Source organism: Trichoderma aggressivum (genome assembly GCF_033847375.1).
Source record: "Trichoderma aggressivum f. europaeum strain CBS 100526 chromosome Unknown scaffold_064, whole genome shotgun sequence".
Classification (NCBI taxonomy): Eukaryota; Fungi; Ascomycota; class Sordariomycetes; order Hypocreales; family Hypocreaceae; genus Trichoderma; species Trichoderma aggressivum.
This window is the reverse complement of record NW_026946430.1, coordinates 61,226-81,130: the sequence shown is the minus strand read 5'-3', so window position 1 is coordinate 81,130 and position 19,905 is coordinate 61,226. Positions and strand designations below refer to the sequence as shown.

General features: G+C 53.1%; 5 protein-coding genes across 5 annotated transcripts; all 5 read right to left on the bottom strand.

The window, feature by feature from the left end:
* Positions 1 to 604: 604 nt before the first annotated feature.
* On the bottom strand, positions 605 to 2,036 carry Triagg1_10053 (uncharacterized protein; the record flags this gene model as incomplete). The annotated part of the gene is made up of 2 exons (XM_062894082.1): positions 605 to 1,780; positions 1,854 to 2,036. The coding sequence occupies 2 exons, from the start codon at positions 2,034 to 2,036 to the stop codon at positions 605 to 607; spliced, it is 1,359 nt and encodes a 452-aa protein (XP_062750979.1).
* A 2,837-nt stretch (positions 2,037 to 4,873) lies between these two features.
* On the bottom strand, positions 4,874 to 7,372 carry Triagg1_10052 (uncharacterized protein; the record flags this gene model as incomplete). Its single annotated transcript, XM_062894081.1, has 1 exon — positions 4,874 to 7,372. One exon carries the CDS (start codon positions 7,370 to 7,372, stop codon positions 4,874 to 4,876), a length of 2,499 nt encoding a protein of 832 aa, XP_062750978.1.
* A 2,070-nt stretch (positions 7,373 to 9,442) lies between these two features.
* Positions 9,443 to 11,754, bottom strand: Triagg1_10051 (uncharacterized protein; the record flags this gene model as incomplete). Its single annotated transcript, XM_062894080.1, has 2 exons — positions 9,443 to 11,544; positions 11,637 to 11,754. 2 exons carry the CDS (start codon positions 11,752 to 11,754, stop codon positions 9,443 to 9,445), a joined length of 2,220 nt encoding a protein of 739 aa, XP_062750977.1.
* Positions 11,755 to 13,514: 1,760 nt separating this feature from the next.
* Positions 13,515 to 16,145, bottom strand: Triagg1_10050 (uncharacterized protein; the record flags this gene model as incomplete). The annotated part of the gene is made up of 2 exons (XM_062894079.1): positions 13,515 to 14,812; positions 14,903 to 16,145. 2 exons carry the CDS (start codon positions 16,143 to 16,145, stop codon positions 13,515 to 13,517), a joined length of 2,541 nt encoding a protein of 846 aa, XP_062750976.1.
* A 960-nt stretch (positions 16,146 to 17,105) lies between these two features.
* On the bottom strand, positions 17,106 to 19,040 carry Triagg1_10049 (uncharacterized protein; the record flags this gene model as incomplete). Its single annotated transcript, XM_062894078.1, has 1 exon — positions 17,106 to 19,040. The coding sequence occupies one exon, from the start codon at positions 19,038 to 19,040 to the stop codon at positions 17,106 to 17,108; it is 1,935 nt and encodes a 644-aa protein (XP_062750975.1).
* Between the last annotated feature and the right edge of the window lie 865 nt (positions 19,041 to 19,905).

Sequence of the window (19,905 nt, the reverse complement as noted above, 5' to 3'; positions counted from 1 at the left end):
GAACATTCTACCAATGAAAGGAAACAAGGCTTGATCGAACACACGCAATACACGCCACCCCCCCCCCCCCCCCCCCCAAAAAAGAAGTATCGCAACAAAACTCCAACTCTGCAGCTTTTTGTCCAAATCCTATCGACCATCTTTGCCTCCCCCAAAAGTCTGCATCAAAAAAGTTTCCTTTCCTCCCCCAGGAAAGAGAAAGGTGTGTCATCATCAAATTAAAATTAGTATTAAAAACCCAAGGCTCCTTTTTTTCTCTCTCTTCTTGCTTCCCTTTCTCGGGTTTCCCTGGTCATGGTTCAAAAGAATATGAACGCCATGCCCTCGGCCTCTCCTTATCCGGACAGACTTTTCCTTTGTTTCGTTGCTGTAGGCCTGTCTCCAAGACGTTCAAGACCAAAAGAAACAGAGGCATGATTCAAAAACTTTTGTTTCTCGCACCGCTATTCCTATAAATTGCATCTTTTGCTTGCAAATCCGCTTGCTTTGTTTTTGGCGTAAATCGTACCTCTACTAGACTAATAGCGCTTTCCAACCCACCCAAAAAATCATGTTGCAGCCACATCTCCCCTGTTTTTTGTTGACCATGTGTTGTCAAGCCTCTTTAGTGCTTGGCAGAAGCAGTCTCCTTGTCTTCGTCAGCCTCGTAGTGGACCTCGAGAGAAGGGACGGCAATCTTGCCGTTGTGCTTGGTCGAGGCGGGCTTTTCGTCGACATCGTCATCTTCGTCTTCAGATCGGTCATCAGTCGCCTCCTTATCGCGGATGAATCTGAAGGCGATGCGCAGAATGTAGAAGAGCCAAAACAAGTTGAGGGCCTGAAGGGAGGCAAGCAGGGCAGTGGTGATGTACTGGCTGATCCAGCACTTGTACTGCTGAGTCTCCCAGTTGAGCTCAAAGGGACCAACGGTGCGGAACTCGGTGAAGAGGGACCAGATGATCTTGAGGTTGATGAAGTGGCGCATGTAGATCCAGACGACGACAAAGGTGGCGAAGTAAGGAGGAACAATGGGGTGGTCGATGTAGTTGAGAGCCTTGGACGAGGCGAGGAAGAAGTCACTAATGTCGTGGGTGATGTAGACGGCGATGCCAATGTAGGTGAAATGGAAGCGGTAGCTCAGGCCAATGAGGGCCAGGCTGACGATGTGGTGGCCCACAAGCTCCTTGAAGTCCTTTCGCGGCTTCTCCATTCCCAGGAGGAGGACGATGGCTTGCTGGGCCCAGTAGGCAGCCTGGAAGAGGTAGTAGAACTTGACGACACCCTCGTGCGAGCGGTGGGGGAAGCCCTCGTACATGCCGCGCGTGTTGAAGTACCAGACGGGCGTGCGGCTCATGACGTACATGCCAGCAGGTCCAAGGACGCCAAAGTAAAGGGCAGTATACATCTGCTCCATGAGACGGGCCTGCTTCCCCTTGCTGAGGCCCGTCTTGCGGGCCAATGGGCGCAGGACCTCCTGCATGATGAACTCGCGAGCAAAGGACAGGACGATGGTGTAAAAGGCGACAAAGGCAATGTCCCACTTGCCCTTGCCATAGTGGATGGGCTTGAGGGGGTCGTCCTGGGGCATCGGGTACGACAGGAAGAGAAAGTGGTGTAGCGGGTTGGACTCGGAGGGGTTGACGGCATAGCCAGTCAGGAAGACGAGCAGCAGGACGGCGGGCAGGACAAAGGTGTGCTTGACCATGGTCTGGCGAAGCTGGGAGAAGAATCCGCGAGTGCGACGGCGCTTGGAAACCTTGGGAGCGCCAGAGGCATCCTCTGAGCCCTCGGACGAGTCGTGCTGTTGGATTGTGGCGGTCAGCCTTGACGAAGGGAAAACGAAAGCCTCGTACAGTGGGAAATTCTCATCTCACCTCCGAGTCCTGGGCATTGAGACTGACTCTGCTAGAGGCCAGTGCTGGCGCGCCCGTGTCGCCAGCACGAATCTCGCCTCCAAGGCCGCTGCTCTTACGCCTGCGCCTCGCAACGTTGACGTCAGCACTGTGCAGCTGGTCTGCCGAAGTGTTGAGCAGCGGGAAAGGCTCGACCCCCGCCATTGTAGTTGCAGTTGGAGCACGGAGTTGGTTGAAACCGTCTTGTCTGTCTTATGTCTTGCTTGGTCCGACCGCTGGTTGTCCGTCGCCTCGAGAACGTCCGTCCCGACGCTGTGACTCGGTTGAGCTTCGGGGCGACTTTGTTTCGTTGGTTCGCCAAAACGCCGCAAGTTGCCTCTTTGTCACAAGCACAAGCACAAGCAAAAGAGGGGATTCAGGGTCGGATGCTGCACGGCGGAGGAGGAGGATAAAAGGGGACGAAAAAGTCGAGCAACGAGCAGACGCTGCTACTCCAAGTAGGATCGCTGGCCTCTTATTGTGCACCCCTGTCGTCGCGGGGCGCAAGCGCAATTGATTGGTGGTCTTGGGGGGGAGAGACTCGCGTGGGCTTATCGGCTTGTCTCGTCTCACAAATGGGACTAAATAAGAGGCTTCGGTCTGGTAAACCACCAGAGGAGTCAGTGAATGAGGGCCAAGAATAGCGGTCTATTGTTTCTTGGGCATGCTGTACGAGTAAAGCGACAGCTGCTGTTGGTCCAATTGGCAGATCAGATGCAGATGAAGGACATGAAAAAGGAGAAAGGGAGGACGCAGGACCGGGACGGCGAGGCCGCGTCGAGTCGAGTCGAGTCGAGTCGAGTCGGGATTCGTGGAGATGCCGAGTGAGACTTACGTGCTGCACTGACGGAGACTTTGTTTTCGATGACGCCGTTCCAGATCGATCAGGGTTCAGGTAAAGCGAGAGAGAAGAAAGCTGGCATTCGGTAAGTAGGACAAGAAAGACTGCAGACAAAGGAGGAAAAGAGGGAAAATAGTGCAGAATAGTACCTACAGCACAGTAAAAGAGCAAGGCACCTCAGCTTTGGAAAAGATTTGGGCGGGGGCAAACACAGATCAGATCACCCCAACGAAGAAGTAGAGTCTACCAATGCGCACCGCCGTTGGTGAGGACGCGGCCAGGTAGACGGTACCCATGGGAGTGCCGAGGCAGGTGCCCTTTTTTTTTCTTTTTTTTTCTTCCCATTGGGGGGACGACAACAACAAGGTACCAGACGGGACATGTACTCATACACAGCCAACAGCAGCCCGGAGGAGGGATTTAAGTTGAAGTACCGGCTTGACTAACCCTGTTGGCTGACAGATGCTTAAATTGTTTGTTTGTATTCAGGTTTCATTGCAGAGGCTTGACATGGCGTAAGGTTCCGTTAAGCTTCGTTTATGGCAAAAAGTTATTTTTTTTGACAGCTGCTGGACCCTGGATTTGTACAAGTATGTCAACTCCCTTATGTACTAAATTCATGCGTACTAAGGTTAGTACTACAGCAGAGTGAAGATGACATCACCGAGACTGCCCTTTTTGACTCTATACTCGTATATTTTGATGCTTCGTCGTGCTAATGAGAGACTCTCTGATCAGCTCATTGTACTCGTATGTATGATTACTGCGGGCTCCGGGTGTTGTTAGCGGTAGATGCGCCAAGGAATATCTCGAGCTAGTTGAGGTACATCAAGAGCCTGAGATACCATACAATCCATACAATACAACGGTCCTACTTGCAATATCTATTCCTCCCAATCCTTTCCAACCACATACTATGTAACCAACTCTGCTCATCACCATAAAACACATCCATCGAATCCTTTTCTGTCCTTCCAACTCCTCCCCCCTGACAATCCCGTCCCAACTCCACTCGCCCCGTCTTTTTTTTTTCTTTCTTTCTTTCTTAGTCCCAAGTGCCAAAATCCCTACCAGGCCAAGTTAGTTCACTTTTTTTTTTTCGCTGGATCCTCCCTATAAACTACGGGATGCAGGGGTCTCCCCCCTGCACTATCCACTCCGTGCCTTGTTTTTTTTTCCCTTTTGTTTCCCTACAAGTATTTCTCTGATTTCCTCTTTAGCGCGACAAAGTAATAACCGACTATCCGCGCAAACTACGATGCATCGCTTCTTTTTTTTCTTATGCAACACCAATCAGTGGATTCACGATACGCGTATACTTGTATTCCCAAGTCCCGGAACTTTGCAGCAAATCCAGGGTCCAAACACTAACATCACGGCGGAATGGTTGTGGCGCTCGTAGCCCGTTCCCCTGAGATGACCCGAATGATTCCGCTGTACTCCATTGCTATACTACACAAGTACACGTATGCATTCTTGGTTCTTTTTGATGATGATGATGCTTTTGAGGCGGAGTACGGGGTACGGAGCCCGTGATGGCCATGAATCCCTGTCTTGTCGGCAAGTGACGTAATGAAGCAATATGAGATGGAGTGTATCGATTCAGGGTCTATTAGATGGATTTCCCAAGTCAAGTCTCCTGCAGCCCTCTGTTTTACTATGGCTCTATACGGGCAACTGGGAACATGTTAGAATTGCCATGGAATCTCTGGATTTGTACTTTCAATCGTCAAAATGTAGTATGTGACCACGTCTTCATCACCAACTTAGATAACCCCTAGCAAGCACTCCAGCAGATATTGTGAATATTGACATGACTCAAAATACATATATCTCACAACCAATCAATGCTCCCCATCTACACATAATTCCTCGCAAATAAACCCCCTATAATAACTCTCCTCAGAAAAGGCCCCGGGTATCGTCATCGCCATATCTCCATCCACCAAACATTTTTATATACTGTACTCATACACCTCTTTCGAAACCGTAAGAAAGGGACTCAAACACCGCATATACATATTAAAAAAACATTCGTAACACTTCCAAAAACGCCTCGCTCAAAGACAAGATTACTTCATTGCACGCTTCGTAACGGTAAAACACGCACACAACGAAGAAAGAGAGAGAAAGAGAGAGAAAGAGAGAGAAACCTAGAACTCTATGAGGCACCGGGCCCTCCTGGCGGTATTGTGCGTCCGTCGTCTTGCCCAGTGTCTGGTTCTGATTCTCGTTCTCGTTCCCGTTCCCGTTCTCGTTCGTGTCCATGTCCGTGCTCATGCTCGTGCTCGTGCTCGTGCTCCTGCGATATCACAGATGAAGTTTCCGTTACAGAATCGTCATACGAGTAATCGTCGTCGTCATAGAGATGTCGATTGCGCACCCCCGGCCATAGCGGCGGGTTGTTTATCGGTATGGGCCTCTCGTGCGCTCCGGCCGTCCTTCTCGAGTATGCGGTGGGCGCCATGTTGTTCCGGCCCCTGACCTCGTACACCTCCTCGGAAGAGCTGCTGCTGCTGGATCCCCGCGCCCGCCGAATGGCCGATGCCGCCGAGCGGCTTAGTTCCTCGCCTTCCTCTTCCAGAACCTGCTGCAGCGCCGCCCCTCGTCGTGCTGGCGCCGGTATCACCGTTACGGGGAGATTGTCCGTGTCCGTCGTGGGCCGGAGCCTTTCTCGAATCCTGTCGGCTTGGCTCACGGCAAACTCCTCCAGCCTGCTCCGGATATCCCATCGGTTGGTATCGATTCGGGCTCTTGTCGTAAAGGTTGACCGGGCATCCGGTAGTCCTCTCGGCGATTGCAGCGGCGAAGGAACTTGGCTGCCGTTCCCACGACGCAGCAGTGACTGCCAACGACCGCCGCCCGAGCTAGAGTTCGCCTCCAAATCCATCGCCCTCTCCGGCTCCCGTATCGCAATGTGAACAGATGGAGAGTCCCCTGGGGAGATGGATGTAGGCGACTGGTGTGTCGAAACCCCATCTTCCACAGCAGGATGGGGGCTCTGGAGGTAATTATCGGACCTCGAAGCTTCTGCCGTAGGTCGGATCTGAGTTGCTGCGGCCAGATCAGCTGCTCTCGCCAGGGCATCAGAGCCTCCCTGGTATCTCACGGCGTAAACGGTGCTGCTGGCAGCACTGGTGGTGTCTGTTCTGCTGGCTTGTGTTATGGCTGGGGCCGGTCGCGTGAGCCACACTGGCGGTCTCAAGATATGTCCCGATGTCCTCTCCCCTGCTGTCCCGCCGCCGTTTTCGTCGTCGTCGCGGCCGTGTCCGTTGCCGCGCTCTCTTTCACGGTTTCGACCGCTCATGACTGGTACACCGGGCCAGCCGTTGCCTTCTCGTGGTCTTTGCTCCCTCTCCGTAACCATCACACCTCTGCCATCGCCTCCAATACCTTCTACTTTGTATCCCTTTCGCTTTCGTGACCAAGGGAGTTCTGATGCGTTTACTTCCAGCGTGTCGTCTCCATCAAAGACCTCTCTTCCAAGGATTCCGTCCTTTTTCTCTTCGCGCTCCAGCGCTTCAATTCGTTCCACCCACTCCCACACCACCACACTGGCCGCCGCCGCACCAACCCACCGCACATAATCACCCCAGCCAGTAAACTCTGGCTTTGAAATATCGAGTATAAAAAAGACGACTGGTATTAGGATGGCGCCCAGGGAAATGCTGGCCACCAAAACCATGTTCTTCATCAGGGGATGATAGAAGGCATATCTTTTCTTCATGATTGCGTAGTACACAACCCACGCGGCGTACAGCACCCCCAGCGCCAGCTGGAACAGGTAACTCAGCGCTGGGATGGGATGCGCAAAACTCTTGGGCATGGAATTCCCAATGCTGTCCGGGTCAGAGTACAGAAAGCTGTTGAGGGCGCTAAAGATGACGTCGAGGCTGATGAGGAAGAAGGCAGCCCACATGATGATGATTTTCTCGCGATGGCGCGGAAACAGGCGGATCAGCGTCTGTGCCTGGGCGAGCCAGAGAAACGTGTCGGACACGATGCGGATGGCCTTGAGCTCGGTGCTCCCCATGACCTCGTTCTGAAGCACCTTGGCGTTCTGCACCCCCCATATGTACTGGATTTTTGCGATTCGAAATGTGTCCGCCGTGGCAATCGTCAAAGATATCGCGACCGTCAAGGCGGCTAGTTTCTGTAGCCACGGCCGCCCGCCAATGTTGACACCTCCCGAGGAGCTGTTGGTGAAGCTGTTGGGGCGACCAAGATAGACAACGCCGCTGTCGAAAAAGGACCGCGGCGTGATGAAAAGCATGATGACGAGCATGTAGGCGGTAACGGTGGTGGCCGCCAGGGCGTAGCAGATGGGGAAGCTCGAGGCGTAAAAGGGGTCTCGGAAGTCGGAAAAGTGCGGACTGTCGTCCGGATCGCCGTCGCCCAGGTCCTGCAGGTCCAGACTCGAGCCTCCGCTGCTGGTGGTCTGCGGGTCGCTGATGGCGATGGAGACGCTCGGGATCGTGGCCGTCGGGCAGGGCGCCTGGAACAGGGCGTCGTTGTCCAGCGTCAGGATGGCGTCGTCCGACTGGCCGTCGAGCGAGAGGATGCCGTTGGCCGGCAGCCACGTGCTGGTGCACAGCGCCATGGACGCCTCCATCGACGACGTAGCCGCGAGGGCCGCGTTGGCCATGGCCGTTATCGACATGGCCGACTATCGTGGGGGATCGGAGTCGGGATCGAAGCGGGATCTCAAAAAGCGGAAAAGACGTAAGCGATATCGAAGAGAGTCAGCCGGCAAGACGGCGACGACAACGGAGAAGGTGACCAAGTCGGGGGGTCCTATCGCAGGTGCGCCATGGAAGATAGATGCTTGTAGACCGTGATGTCGAAGCAGGTCCCCGGCAGTGCTTGGTTTTCTCCTTTTTCGCCTGCTTTGACGGGACAGAGGCGGAGCAAAACTCCTAGGTAGCCTCGCAAAACCCAAGACACGCCGACGGGATGATGAGTCGACTCGCGAATTGAACGGACAGGCGGAGTTAGCGGCACCGCCCTGGGAGACCTCTGGAGGAAGCTGAAAACCGAATCGCAGCAAAAATATTCAGTCGACGTCGAGATCAAAGTGGCGTGAGCAATTCGGATGTCATATCAATCAGTGGCGGCTGTCAAAAAATAGACCTCGTAACAATTCGATCGCGAAAAAAAGGGCTTTGTTTCCGCCCCGGACTTCCGCGTGCGCTCAAATCCGCAAAAAGCAGAGAAACTTCGTCTCGTTCAGCAGCAAGGTATTCGTCAAGGCTAAAGCGGTAGATGTCGGCGATCGATCTGGCAACGTCGAGACGGAGCGAATGTCTTTGGAGGGGCCGAGAGAGGACGAGTTTGGTGTTGCTTCTTCCCCCGGAGACCCTTTTCGAGGAGCTGGATGTCGGTTGCTGGCAATTTGCACTGTATTGGTGGCGGTACAACGTGGTGCGGCGCCTGTCCTGGGAGCGGGGATGGGGCACTGCAAAGGGCCTGGGCCAATGGGCTTCAGCGGTGGCTCAGGGTGCGGCACACAGTGGAGTGTTGTGCACAGTGGTACTGTGTGGTTATGCGGTCGTATCAAGGTTTGTCCGCCACGAGGTGTCAGAGATGGCTTCGCGTCAATCCGCCATTACTCAGTATCGAATACAGTCAGTATGTGTTATTGACTCCACGCATAGATGGATGCAGATATAGCTGCTGCAGGTGCAGATGCAGATGCCAATTACTCAGCGTCCTCCATGCATCAAACCCGTCCAACGGCCAAAAAGCGCATCACCAATCGGCCACAGACTTTCGCCCTCCCACGTGTCTCGGCGAACCGTCCAGACAAACAAAAGAGGCAGTCGGCATACTGTAAGGCCCCCCGGAGCGAACTTTTGTTGCCTCTTGTGTGGAGCTCCATCGAAAATAAAGTAGCACAATAAGTTTATCTCAGCTCCATCGGATCCCCGGCCAGTTGCCGCATCCCTCCCCTTGAGATAAAACAACAAGCATCAATGAGCATGAACCCATCCCACACACACCCCCCCAAAGCCAAGAGGCCCTACTGAGGTGCTTGCATATTCCAGACCCCAAGAAATCTTCAGCGCCCCTTAAAATGGAAGATCTAGAAGCGAACGGCGAAAAAGGCGACAGCAGAGGCTCCATTGGCGTCTTCCCCCATGCCCAGGCGCCGTCTTCTTGGCAAAGCTTGTCTCCGCTATCCCGCAGTCTTGGCATTTGCTCTATCCTCACTCGAGTCTCGCTTCGTCTTTGCTTGGAACTCCCGGTGCATCTTCACTTACCACCTTCTAGAAGCCCCGGGAGCCGATGCTACCTTGCCTGACCTTGGTATGTAATAGGCCTAAAGAGGAGGTACCGCATTACCCTTCGCAGCAGCTTTCCTGAGGCGGAATACAATAATAGACGCCGAGCCAGCCATTCAGTTTAGAAATCTCTCCTCCATGTATTGCTATTGGTATCATCCCCTCCTCAAGCGTAGTAGAATACATTCTTGTCGAAAACTCGAAATCGACCTCCTCTTGACGCCTCATGATGCTGTCTTATAATTACAGTTCGCTATTATACTCCTTTTGAAAAGCCTCCCGCGGGCCAATCCCCGGCCAGGCAGATGCATAATAACCTCGTTTTATCGCGTTCCTCAACCCAATGCCCCCTCCTTTTTTTCCCATCCTGTTTTTGGTTCTTCTGTCTTGATATTCGTAACAACGTTTAGCTATATGTATATAAGTGGTGTGTGTTTTTTTTTGTGGTCTTAGTCTTCGTCTTCGTCCTCTTCGATTCCGCGGTACTTCATCTCCAGCACCCATTTACCGTCAAACTCGATGCCTCTCCGTATCTTGGTGCCAGCTTTTCTCCAGATTGCACTGCCCAGGCCCAAATCAACAATGAACAGACGCCATTCGTCCTCTTGCGCAATGCTCGTTGATAGGGAGGGATCGTCGTGGAGAGGTGGTGTGACGACTTCTAGGAGCCCTTTCTTGGGTGCTCCTATAGCGACAACGTAGCGTGGTTTGACGAACAGGTGGCCTCCGTCGATAATGGCAACCTTGCCGCTTGTCGGATCAATCCCCGAAGGAACATCGACCGCCAGCACAAAGGCCTCATTCCGGTTTGCCCATTCCATCAGCTCGTACACTGACGCCTGATCACCCACTCTCAGCTCTTCAAACGACATGGTAAGGCCCAGCAACGCGTCGATGATGAGAGAGATGGATAGGCCGTTGGGGGCTGCAGACCCTTTTCGAAGATACTCGAAAAAATCGTGCTTGCTCAGTACCTTGCCTCCAAAGTTTCTGTAGAGCTGGATCTGCCGCCTCAGGTCCTCCAGCAGGTCGCGCTCGCGCTCGATGCCGACCAGACACACAACCACGTCAAAGTTCTTGTTTCGTAGATGACGGCCAGCGGCCAGCGCGCGGATGCCTGACTTGTTGTTGCCGGCAAGAATCACAATCGTAGACGAGCGCACGGTGGCCTCGCTTGACGCTCCGGCCACGACCATCTCGAACCGAACTTTCGTAGCTGGATCCGACAGCGCGATAACCGCTACCTCGGCGATGCCCCTGCCCGCATTTTCCGCCATCAAGGTCTCGCTAAACCCAATCTCGTTGGCGGCAATGTTCTCGATATTGAGCATCTGGAGCGTGGATATCGTTTCCACTCTGCGGTTTGAGGGAATTAGGTAGAGACCGGGCTGCTGCTGCTGCTGTTCGTAGTCGGTGCTGCGATGCCCCGTCGTGGGGCTTGAGCGGCGAGATGCCTGATATCGTAGGCTAGAGTTGACCCTACTAAGGGGCTGCGACCCAACCGGAGCAGCAGTGCTCGCCTTGCGTGACTGTGAACGCCGACCTCCCGTCTTGCTGTCGGGCCGCTTGCCAGTCTGGCTGCCATTCTTGGGCTCACGACCGCTCAGCCTCTCTGATCCGTTGGCACCAACGTCCGCCTCGCTGTTCCAGTAGTCGGCATTTGGCGCCGGCGAGGTCGAAGGCAAGTCCAGGACATTCTCAGAGTAGTGCAGGTTTTTGCCCCCAGCCGTTCCGGGCTTAGGCCGGCGGTTGTGTGCTACAAGGCGGCTCGCGTCGTCGACCTGGTCTTCTTTCCTCATCTGATCAAAGATCTTGTGCTTGTCAAACTTGGCCAGGTTGTTTTCGAAGTCGAATTCTCCCATCCCCTCGGTGACATCCTCGGATGCCCACCCATTGTCCTTGAGATTCTTGACGCCCTTGCCATTTCGCTTGAGGGAAGCGAAGGGCTGGAAAGAGGCGGTACTCTGTAGGATAGGGGTCTGCCGCCAGCCCTTTCCATGTCCCTGGGTTTGAACGGCTACCTGCGCTTCGCCTAGATGCTCCTTGTGAGCCTTGGGATGGCGCCGTGCCTTCTTCTTCTGTTGCTGCTGAGCGGAACCTGACACCTCCTTGGAGGGTCGAGATTTACTAATGGACACATCCTTGGGAATGACTACTGGATCTATCTTCAAGTCCTTCACCGACGCCACAATAGTATTCTCATCATCGCCCGAGTCGAGCGATGGCCGCCCCACGTGTATACCATACAGGACGCCCGGCAGCGCCGTTGCGTCGGTCTCATCGCCTGGCTTTTCAGGTGGGTTCTTTTGTTTGCTCAAGGCATCCGACTTGGGCCGCCTTCCTAGACTCAGGATAGCTGGGTCAACAAAGGCGGGCTGGGTTGGCTGCGTGGGCGGCTGCACCAGCGGTTTACTGGGTGACTGCTGGGCAGGGTATTTTGGGGCTGGAGGCTTCGAATCCGGTCCATCGTAACCAATTTCTTCGAGGTCGGCAATGTTGGCGGCATCGATTCGAATGTGAGGAACCCACTCGCGCGTCGCATCGATGAAGACTGTATCGGTGGGTTAGTTTTGTGCACGCTCGACGTTATGAAGCAAGAAAGCCAATAACACACAAAGTAAAATAAAAAGGGAACGCGCTTACCGTTGGTCAGGGTGAGGCAGCTCCCTGCCTGCACGTCGCTCACCGTGCCCGTGAGCATGTACTCAGCAGGATCCCTCAGCACCACCCGCATCTGCAGGCCCGTGAACTGGCTCGCCATGTTGAGATGCAAGTCAGCGCGGCAGCTGCTGGTCCAATCCCTCGTAGCTCGGCTGTGTCGTCTCCCTGATGGTCAAACAGGACAAAGGGAGTGGCAATCTCCGTTGTTTGTGGCCTTTACACCGTCATCTAGGAACAAAGCACTACCCTGGCAAGCCCTCGCGACAAAGGCTTCCTTTGGGAAGTAAAGTTCGAGATGATGGCAGAGCGAAGGCCCCAATGGAGATCGATCCGGGCCTGCTGTGCTGTAATCGGCCAGAAGGAATCCCAGACGACGGAGGCGCGGTGGGCGCTCGATCGGTGGTATCTCGTCACGAAGAGCAGCGCAGGTGGAGGACAGCTTCCAAACAGGTGCAACGACGTCGGGAGGAATTTGGGACACGCGCGCAGTCGGAGAACGAGTCGGGAAGAGGGCGAGCGCGGTTCGCCGTGGCCGTGGGGACAATTCGAGCAGCGGCAAAGAGAAAACTCAAATGCCGTCCTCTCTGGTGCTGCCTCTCCTCCGCCGGGTCAGGTAGAGAGACGTGGAAAAGTGCGTGCGAAAAGAGAGTTGAGGATGAAGACGATAAATTTTGGTGGACGATATGGATGCTGGCTGGCAACTTTGGCGGCGGAAAGAAAGCGGTTTGGGATGTGGCTGCGCTAGGCTCAAACGGGTTGCCGAGCAGAGCCCTTCCATGCGCGTCTTGATCCGTGGATCAATTCCATTGCCCCAGCCGCGAAACGGCGCTGAGGAAGCCCTGTAGGAGCCCTTGTAGGAGCCGGGGCAATCGCGCTCCAGTGCTGTTATGTGGTAAAGTTCAGCGCCTGGATCTTACCCAGCCAGCCACTAAATTGGGCGCGGGCACCTGCAGGCACGCCCCAGCCGCTGTCACACGCCAGTCCTGGCCTGGTGCTCCAATGACTGTTCCAGATGCCATCATATTGATCATACTGACGGGCTGCCATCTGCAGTAGTAATAAGCTCAAGCTCTCTTACTAAGTCTACCTAACCTATGTTGACCGAATGCTACCACACGCCCCACGAGGAGGCTAATCTGGCATAATACCCCAGAAGTATTCCCGGGATGGCTACGAGTACTATGTCTGGTGTCTTTTGCAGAAGAGCCCCCCCCAACTGCGTTCTGATGTATCTACTGTTTACTCAATGAAAATATATATCATGAACAAAGATGGTAATAGAACAGATGGCCGCATCGGCTAGTCCGTGTACATATTCACTGCATCCTGCTGTCATCTCGATTTGTGGCGTCTCTGCGGGATTCACTCGTGCCATCATCTTCTTACTCCAGTGTAATACGAACTCCGTATCCAGACAGCCACGACTAAGTCCGCTGACTGATTCATATTCCCCTGTCTCTCAACAGTCTTTTTTTATGGATCAAGTGGATGGTGGGTTTTCGTCTCTGACAACGTGCCCCCCGAGTTTCCGTCCGTTCACACCCCAATGGCCCCCAGACTGTCTCAGACTGTTCTGCACCTGACAGCATCTCTCGGAATGGATAGGCTCTTGGGTCTTGGGCAGTATTGACAACTTTATATTAAGCTGAGACCTTTTGGTTTCCATTGGGGCTGGTCTAGAACCCCTTAAAGTTGAGCCTGGTAATGACGCCGCATCGCAACTGTCCCTCACTCCCGTATCTTAGTAGACATCCATGAGGGGAATCATATAGTGATAAGAATGATCAAGTGGTGATACAAATATTTTCATAGATGACTCTGATCTACGGTTTCGACATGACAAAAACAAGGGGAGACTCGCTAATATGCCATTGCGCGCTCTTCTTCCGAGTCCAGGTCAACAACCTCTCGAACCTGGGTATCTACAAGGCCCTTCCTATTGGCGATGAAATCCGTAATCGAGTTTGGCCTCTTCGCCGCTGCTTCCTCGGCGCTGTAGAGCTGCCGATAGAACGTAATGACGCGCGGATGAGCCATGACCTTATTCTTGTCAAAGCCCAAGACTCGCAGCCCCTCCTGGCTGGTGGCACGGCTGAGTGCGACATAAGCCTGCCCCTTTTCAAACACCCGTCCCAGATTGACCGTTACTCTCTCCAGAGTCTGGCCTTGGGCCTTGTGGATGGACAAGGCCCACGCGAGAATCAAGGGGAGCTGGACTCTCTTGGCTTGAACCTCTCCGTTGGGAAGCTCCACCTTCCATTCCTCTGGCTGGCAAAGGATTACGCGCGCCACGCCATCTGTAGAAATGAAGCGCACAACAGGGTACTTCATGCCTGACCCGTCTGGATCAGGTTCGCGGCTAAAGGCCTTCAGCTTCCTGCGCGCCTTTGCCATGGCGTCGTCCATAGACGAGTCGTAGTCGTCCATGTTGCTCATGTCAAATGTCCTCTCGTCAGAGAAGGCGATGACTCTGCCAAGTGATCCATTCACCAGGGACCCATCCAAGTTCTTGATGAGCATGACTTGAGAATCCATCTTGAGCTCGATGGATTTCGGCGCCATCATGTTTGCCAGTAGCTTGTCTCGGATGTTGACATCCCCTGTGTCTATTGCATCATATCGAGTTGGCGCTCCAGGCAAATCTCTCAACCTTCTCTCGTTGGACCCATCCACCTGTGCTCGCGTAGGGAAGAGTTCGGCCGATTCCACACCATCGCTGAACTCGAGTGGCCTTGCGAGCCTCTTGAAGGTATCTACTGTGTCTTGGGTGATTTGCCCCAGTCGCATCTCGTTCAGCATGGCGGCGAATTTGGGGTCACGCTGACGGAAAACCTGTGTAAGACCAATCGTGTGGTCTATTGATGTGCTCCAAGTAGCAGCATCAAAGGCAAATTTGGCTTCACGCTTCTTGTCCCCATCAGGAACAGGTGGGAGCTGGAAGAAATCACCCGTGATGATGAGCTGAATGCCGCCCCAAGGTCGGCCGTTGTTGCGAACGGTTCTTCCAATCTGTGACAGTTTGTCAAACAAATCTCCGTCCACCATGGATATCTCGTCAATGATGAGACATTTGGTACGAAGCCATCGGTTTTTGGCCTTAGGGTTCCTTCTAACTTTGCGGACTAGAGTAGCCGCGTCTTCCTTTCCGAGGCCAATACCTATCCCCAAAAGATTAGTTACGTTTGTGTCTCTGGATAAACATCAACCGACGGGCATTAGGCCTGCGGCAGCGTCAACGTATGGCATACCCGAGAAACTGTGAAGCGTAATTCCCCCAATGTTACACGCCGCAAGACCAGTCGAGGCTGTCACAGCCACCCGCTCGCGATCTCGAGCATACTTGGTTCTGAGCTGGTTGATGATGGCCCTCATCAAGACGGATTTTCCGGTTCCTGCCGGGCCTGTGAAAAACACACTTTTCCCCTGGTTCACTACAAGGTCGAGCACATGCTCCTGTTCCTTACTCAGATGGATGGCATCGCCTTTGGCCCCATCGTGGGATTTGCCAAACTGGGGCGGTTGTTCGTCTAGCCCTTGGGATTCCGACCGGGTTGCCTGCTGAATCTTGAACTGTTTCTTCTGCTCGTTAATGGCACTGACGGGAGCGTCCCACATGCGCGGTGGCTTTGTAGGCGGGGCAATCGCAGCAACCGGGGCATCCTGGCTTTGGCTGTCACTGGATTCTGAGCGGAAGCTTGCCGGCAACACTCGCTTTTTCTTTGGCGCGGGCAATCCCGTCAGCTCACTCTCGCCAGATGAATCACGCTTCAAAGAAGCAGCTATCTTTTGAGGTTGAGGTGGGAAGTAATGTGATGTAGGAGAAGAGGACCAGTCTAATACTTGAGTCAATGGCGGGGGTGCAGCAGAAGACGGAGGGAGAATATCTTCTTCCATCGGCTTTGGCTTTGGGTCGGGGAGGACGGGAAGCCCAGAGGGAGGCTTAAAATCAAGGTCAAGATCGGCATCGTCGCTAAAATCGTCTTCTTCAAAATAGACTTCCTGAATCTTTGCTTTTGTCTTTGTGTCGGCCCCAGTAAGGTCAACGACATCGACGTCCTTGAACGAATCCGAATGGTTGTAGAGAGTCGCCAGCGTGGCGGCGCCGCTCGAGGTGGTCATGGACCGTTGCTGTTGCTGTTGCATGAGGCCCGACGAGCGGTCCTGCAGAGGTTTCGAAAATGGGGCTGTCCTCGCCGACGAAGCAGAGGCAGAGGCAGAGGCAGAGGCGGAAACGCTGTTGGCATTGGCCGCGGGCTTCTTGAGCTGGTCTCGAATGTCGGTCACGGGAGCCGCAGGGCTGCTGGACGGGAACAGCTGCTTGGCCAAGGGATTGCGACCGGGGGCTTCATTGGCCTTGAAAGCCTTGTGAGCCTTTGTGAACATCGGGTCGAAAGACGGGCGAGTCGAGTGGACATGGGCAAGACGCGCTGCCCTCTGAAGGCTCCGCGAGGTCGGCGAGGGTCGGACAGCGAGGTTGAAGAGGAAGATCATATACAGGCGCCGGGGGAGAGGCGAGGCCTGAAGGAAGAGCAGTGCCGAGCCGATACCATCAATCAGTTACTGCCAGATCGAGATGCTGCTAGTGCATATTGACGAAGGCGCGTCTAGGGCCTGTCAACCTGTGCAATCAATCAACGCGCTGAGCTGGTCGCGTATCCATGCAAGCTCAAGGTTCAATGGTTTGTTTTGCTTGTACACGACAGGCTTAGTCATCCGCGATTGACCACTTTCTTGCTGCACGCTCTTAAGCATCTACTACTATTACTATACACTTACAATTACATTAACGATAAGCCTCCAAGGAAATGGAGCAATAGGGGGGAAGAAACGGTTGAAATATAATTTTTGTCAACGGGCCATTGAGTTACATATTCTGTGTAACATGCAGCTGGGTGTTAAACGATAGGTACCTGGCTAATGGCGATGTGTGCTTGTACCGTATTAGCCCTTGCAAGCTCAGCCGACGGGCATTTGCGTCACTAACCTACAGCGTTGAACTTTGAGCAAATAAGTCAGGAAGTGGCTATCTGGAATTCCAATCTAGACAATATTACGGAAGATTGATAAATAATTGCTTGTGTGTATAGAATTTATGTATATTTACTCAATTGTAAGATGAAGGTAGTGGTGATGGAGAAATCAGTTTCTATATATATGTAAGGAGCGGCAGTTGGTGGAAATGGTGCATACCGGAGAGCAGAGAAACAATGACATCTTGAAATAACAACTCCAAGCCACCATAAATACGAGGCAATAATTGATATTTCTTAATTTCAAGGTCTGAAAAGCTTAGTATTTTTTTTTAACTTAGTCATATTGCATACTTAATTGTTACCAATTTCCATCTTGAAGCCAATTTAGCCGTCAACGAAGAGCCAAGTAATGAGCTGTCCAGTGTAAAGAACAAACCAAGACGATTGCAAACACATCAAATTACAACAAATTCCATCTTCACTTCTCATATCCTGCATAATTCGTCCCTCTTCTTTGTTTCCCCCCATATCGCAACGGACCGCTGCTACCCAGATCCCACGCATCTTGATCTGTTCGCTTTCTGTCTGCCATGTATCTTTGAGCATCTTGCCTTCTCCATGGACCGCGACTCGATCCAGACACCAAAACCTCGTCATTAGAATCATCGCGATATCGTCTTGGTGACTCCGGGCGACTTCGGGGCTCATCTGCTAGTGATGTCCGGCTGAATCTCTCTCCCAATCGATCCATGTCTTGACTGCTCAGAGAGTATCGTGCTGAGTGATGAGCAAGAGATCTTTGGCTTTCTGGAGGACCCTGTATGATTCGAGGCTGGCGTGATGAGCCCACGTTCCCCGTAGGCATGGATATTGCCATCGCAGGTGCATCCATGACGCCTTCGCGGTACGCTCTCTGCTCTATGCGCCTCGGAATGTCTGCGTCTGGCACTGCTTTGATAGGATCAGGCGCTGGAGGAGGAATACCAACGAATCTATCGGCGGGTCTCTGACGGCGGGCCACTTCCAGCGCAACGGATTCGCCTCCATCTTGATGCTGGCGGTACCTGCTTCGGCCTCTTTGCCCGTCATGCTGAGGAGGACTGTGGCCAACGGACGAGCTTGGTGTAGGGATGTTATCATCAGACTCTTCGCTGGAGAGAGAGCTGAAGGAGGTGACGGAGCTTCTGGAGTTGTGCGACCCTGCTGTAGGCTGGCGCTCCATTCTCGGTGCGTTTGATTGAATCCTGCGGTTTTGGGCTTCGATTGCTTGAGAGAGGTTGCTTCGTGAAGAGATTGATGGAAGAGCAGGAGGAGCAATCCGGGCCGGCAATAATGATAACGGTGGTTGAGATGGAGGAGGTGGAGGAGCTGGTCCATTAGGACGAGTGACCATGATGTTTGAAGGCTGGCTCAATGGGAAACGGCATTGAACCTGAGGATCAAACGCAGGCTGGGGAGCCTGAAAATGTGGTAGAGAACGGGCAGTGTTATACGCAACAGCCTGTGGGCGAGGTGGTTGACCCGGGATCACCATGGGAAGATGCTCATTGAGCGGCAGACTTCTGCTTCCATGTTCTTGTTTCTCCAGCTGCTGGGCCCTCAACATCTTCAAGCAGTGTTCATGGCGCCCTGGCTCCCTTTTGAAGTATGCCGTCACTGATACTCGCTCTCTCTTAGGCTTTGATCTTGATGGCGACCTTTTGGACTTGTGCTTCTCTTTGCCCCTCTTCTTATCCTTGCTTCTTTTATCATGCTTTCTATCATGACTTTTGGTTTCAACTCTCTTGAGCCTCCAGTCCAACTGAGCGAGCGTGTAGACGAAGCGAGGGTCCGATTCCATATTATCCAGCTTATCCCACGCATGCTCCAGCTGCCGCTGGATTGCTGAAGAAAGCTCATTCTTCTTGTCCGTCACCGAGCCGGTTTCCTTATTTAGCTCACGAACTTTGCGTCTCGTCTCTTCCTGAGAGATGTCTCTTTGTGCTGTGTGTGTTGCCTTCTCCCAGGTTGCACGTACGGGGTTGCCTTCATCGTCGAGGTCATATGGATCGGCTAATCTTTCAATATGGACGACAATGTAAGAGGAGAGGCGTTTGCGGGCTTCTGCTTCAGTGATGTTCTCGTCGCGGATATCAATCATGTCCATGTTTCGCCGCGGCTGAGACTCAGACACTGGCTGATGTGATGCGCGCGCATTGTGTGTTGGAATTGGGGAAACATGTGAACTATAGGATGATGAAGGGCGAGGCTGCATCATGGACTGCCTTGGAGGAGACATTTGCGCAGGGCCTCGCCCTCCTATTTGATGAGCCGGTGGTTGGAGGGAGGATTGCTGTGGCTCGGGACGGCGAGGCTGTCCGGCTCTGCGATTGCTGCTGAGCTGAGCAAGACCCTCAGACAAGCCCGAAGTCATATTGAGACGAGTTTCAAAATATGGGGTTGACTTGTAGTATGTGAATGATATCTTTCTTGATGATGGAAGAGAGTTGAAGCCAGTCAAGGCAGATGGGCATTGAAGAAACACCCCGATTTATATAGGCCGAGCCATCTCTACGTCTTCGTCTTCGTCTACATCTACGTCTTCGTCTTCGTCTACATCTACATCTACATCTACATCTACATCTACATCTACATCTACATATTGATGCTAAAAGTGGCAGAATCAGCTAACAAAAAAAAAGTGAGGCGGAACACAAGACGCGAATCGGCGAAATGGGTTGACCGAGCATTGAATACGGGTGGTGTGCGGACAGTGAGGCGAAAGCTGCCAGCTGTTCTTGTTCTGAATTGGTATTAAAATACTTGTACAATACAGGAATGTTACATTCGGTACTTGATAATAGATACCTTAGTAGCTGGTTGGTTGGTTTCGGTGAGCTGGATGGATTTTGGTTCGGAATCCTCCGTGCGGGGAATGTCGTGCATACAATTGAGTGCAAGTGTAAGTGTGCAGCTGTCATGGTGCAGCTGGTGTTCAAACCTCATCTGGGCCTCAGAATAATCGCATCAGCCTCACCAAGATAAACACAGAGGTTCTCCTCATGTACATATATGTAAACCACGTTTTTCTTTTCTCTTGGTCGGCCTGGTGTAAGTGTTGCAAGCACCCTTTTGTCCGAGGGAAACATGTGAAAGCAGCACTTCCGCCTCACATTCTGCGAGATATCATCATCGAAACAACTAATATGCGGGGATCCCCGTATCAACAATGAACGCCTTATCTTTCCCTCCATTTTGGGGGGGGGGGGGGGGGGGGGGGGGGGGGGGGGGGGGGGGGG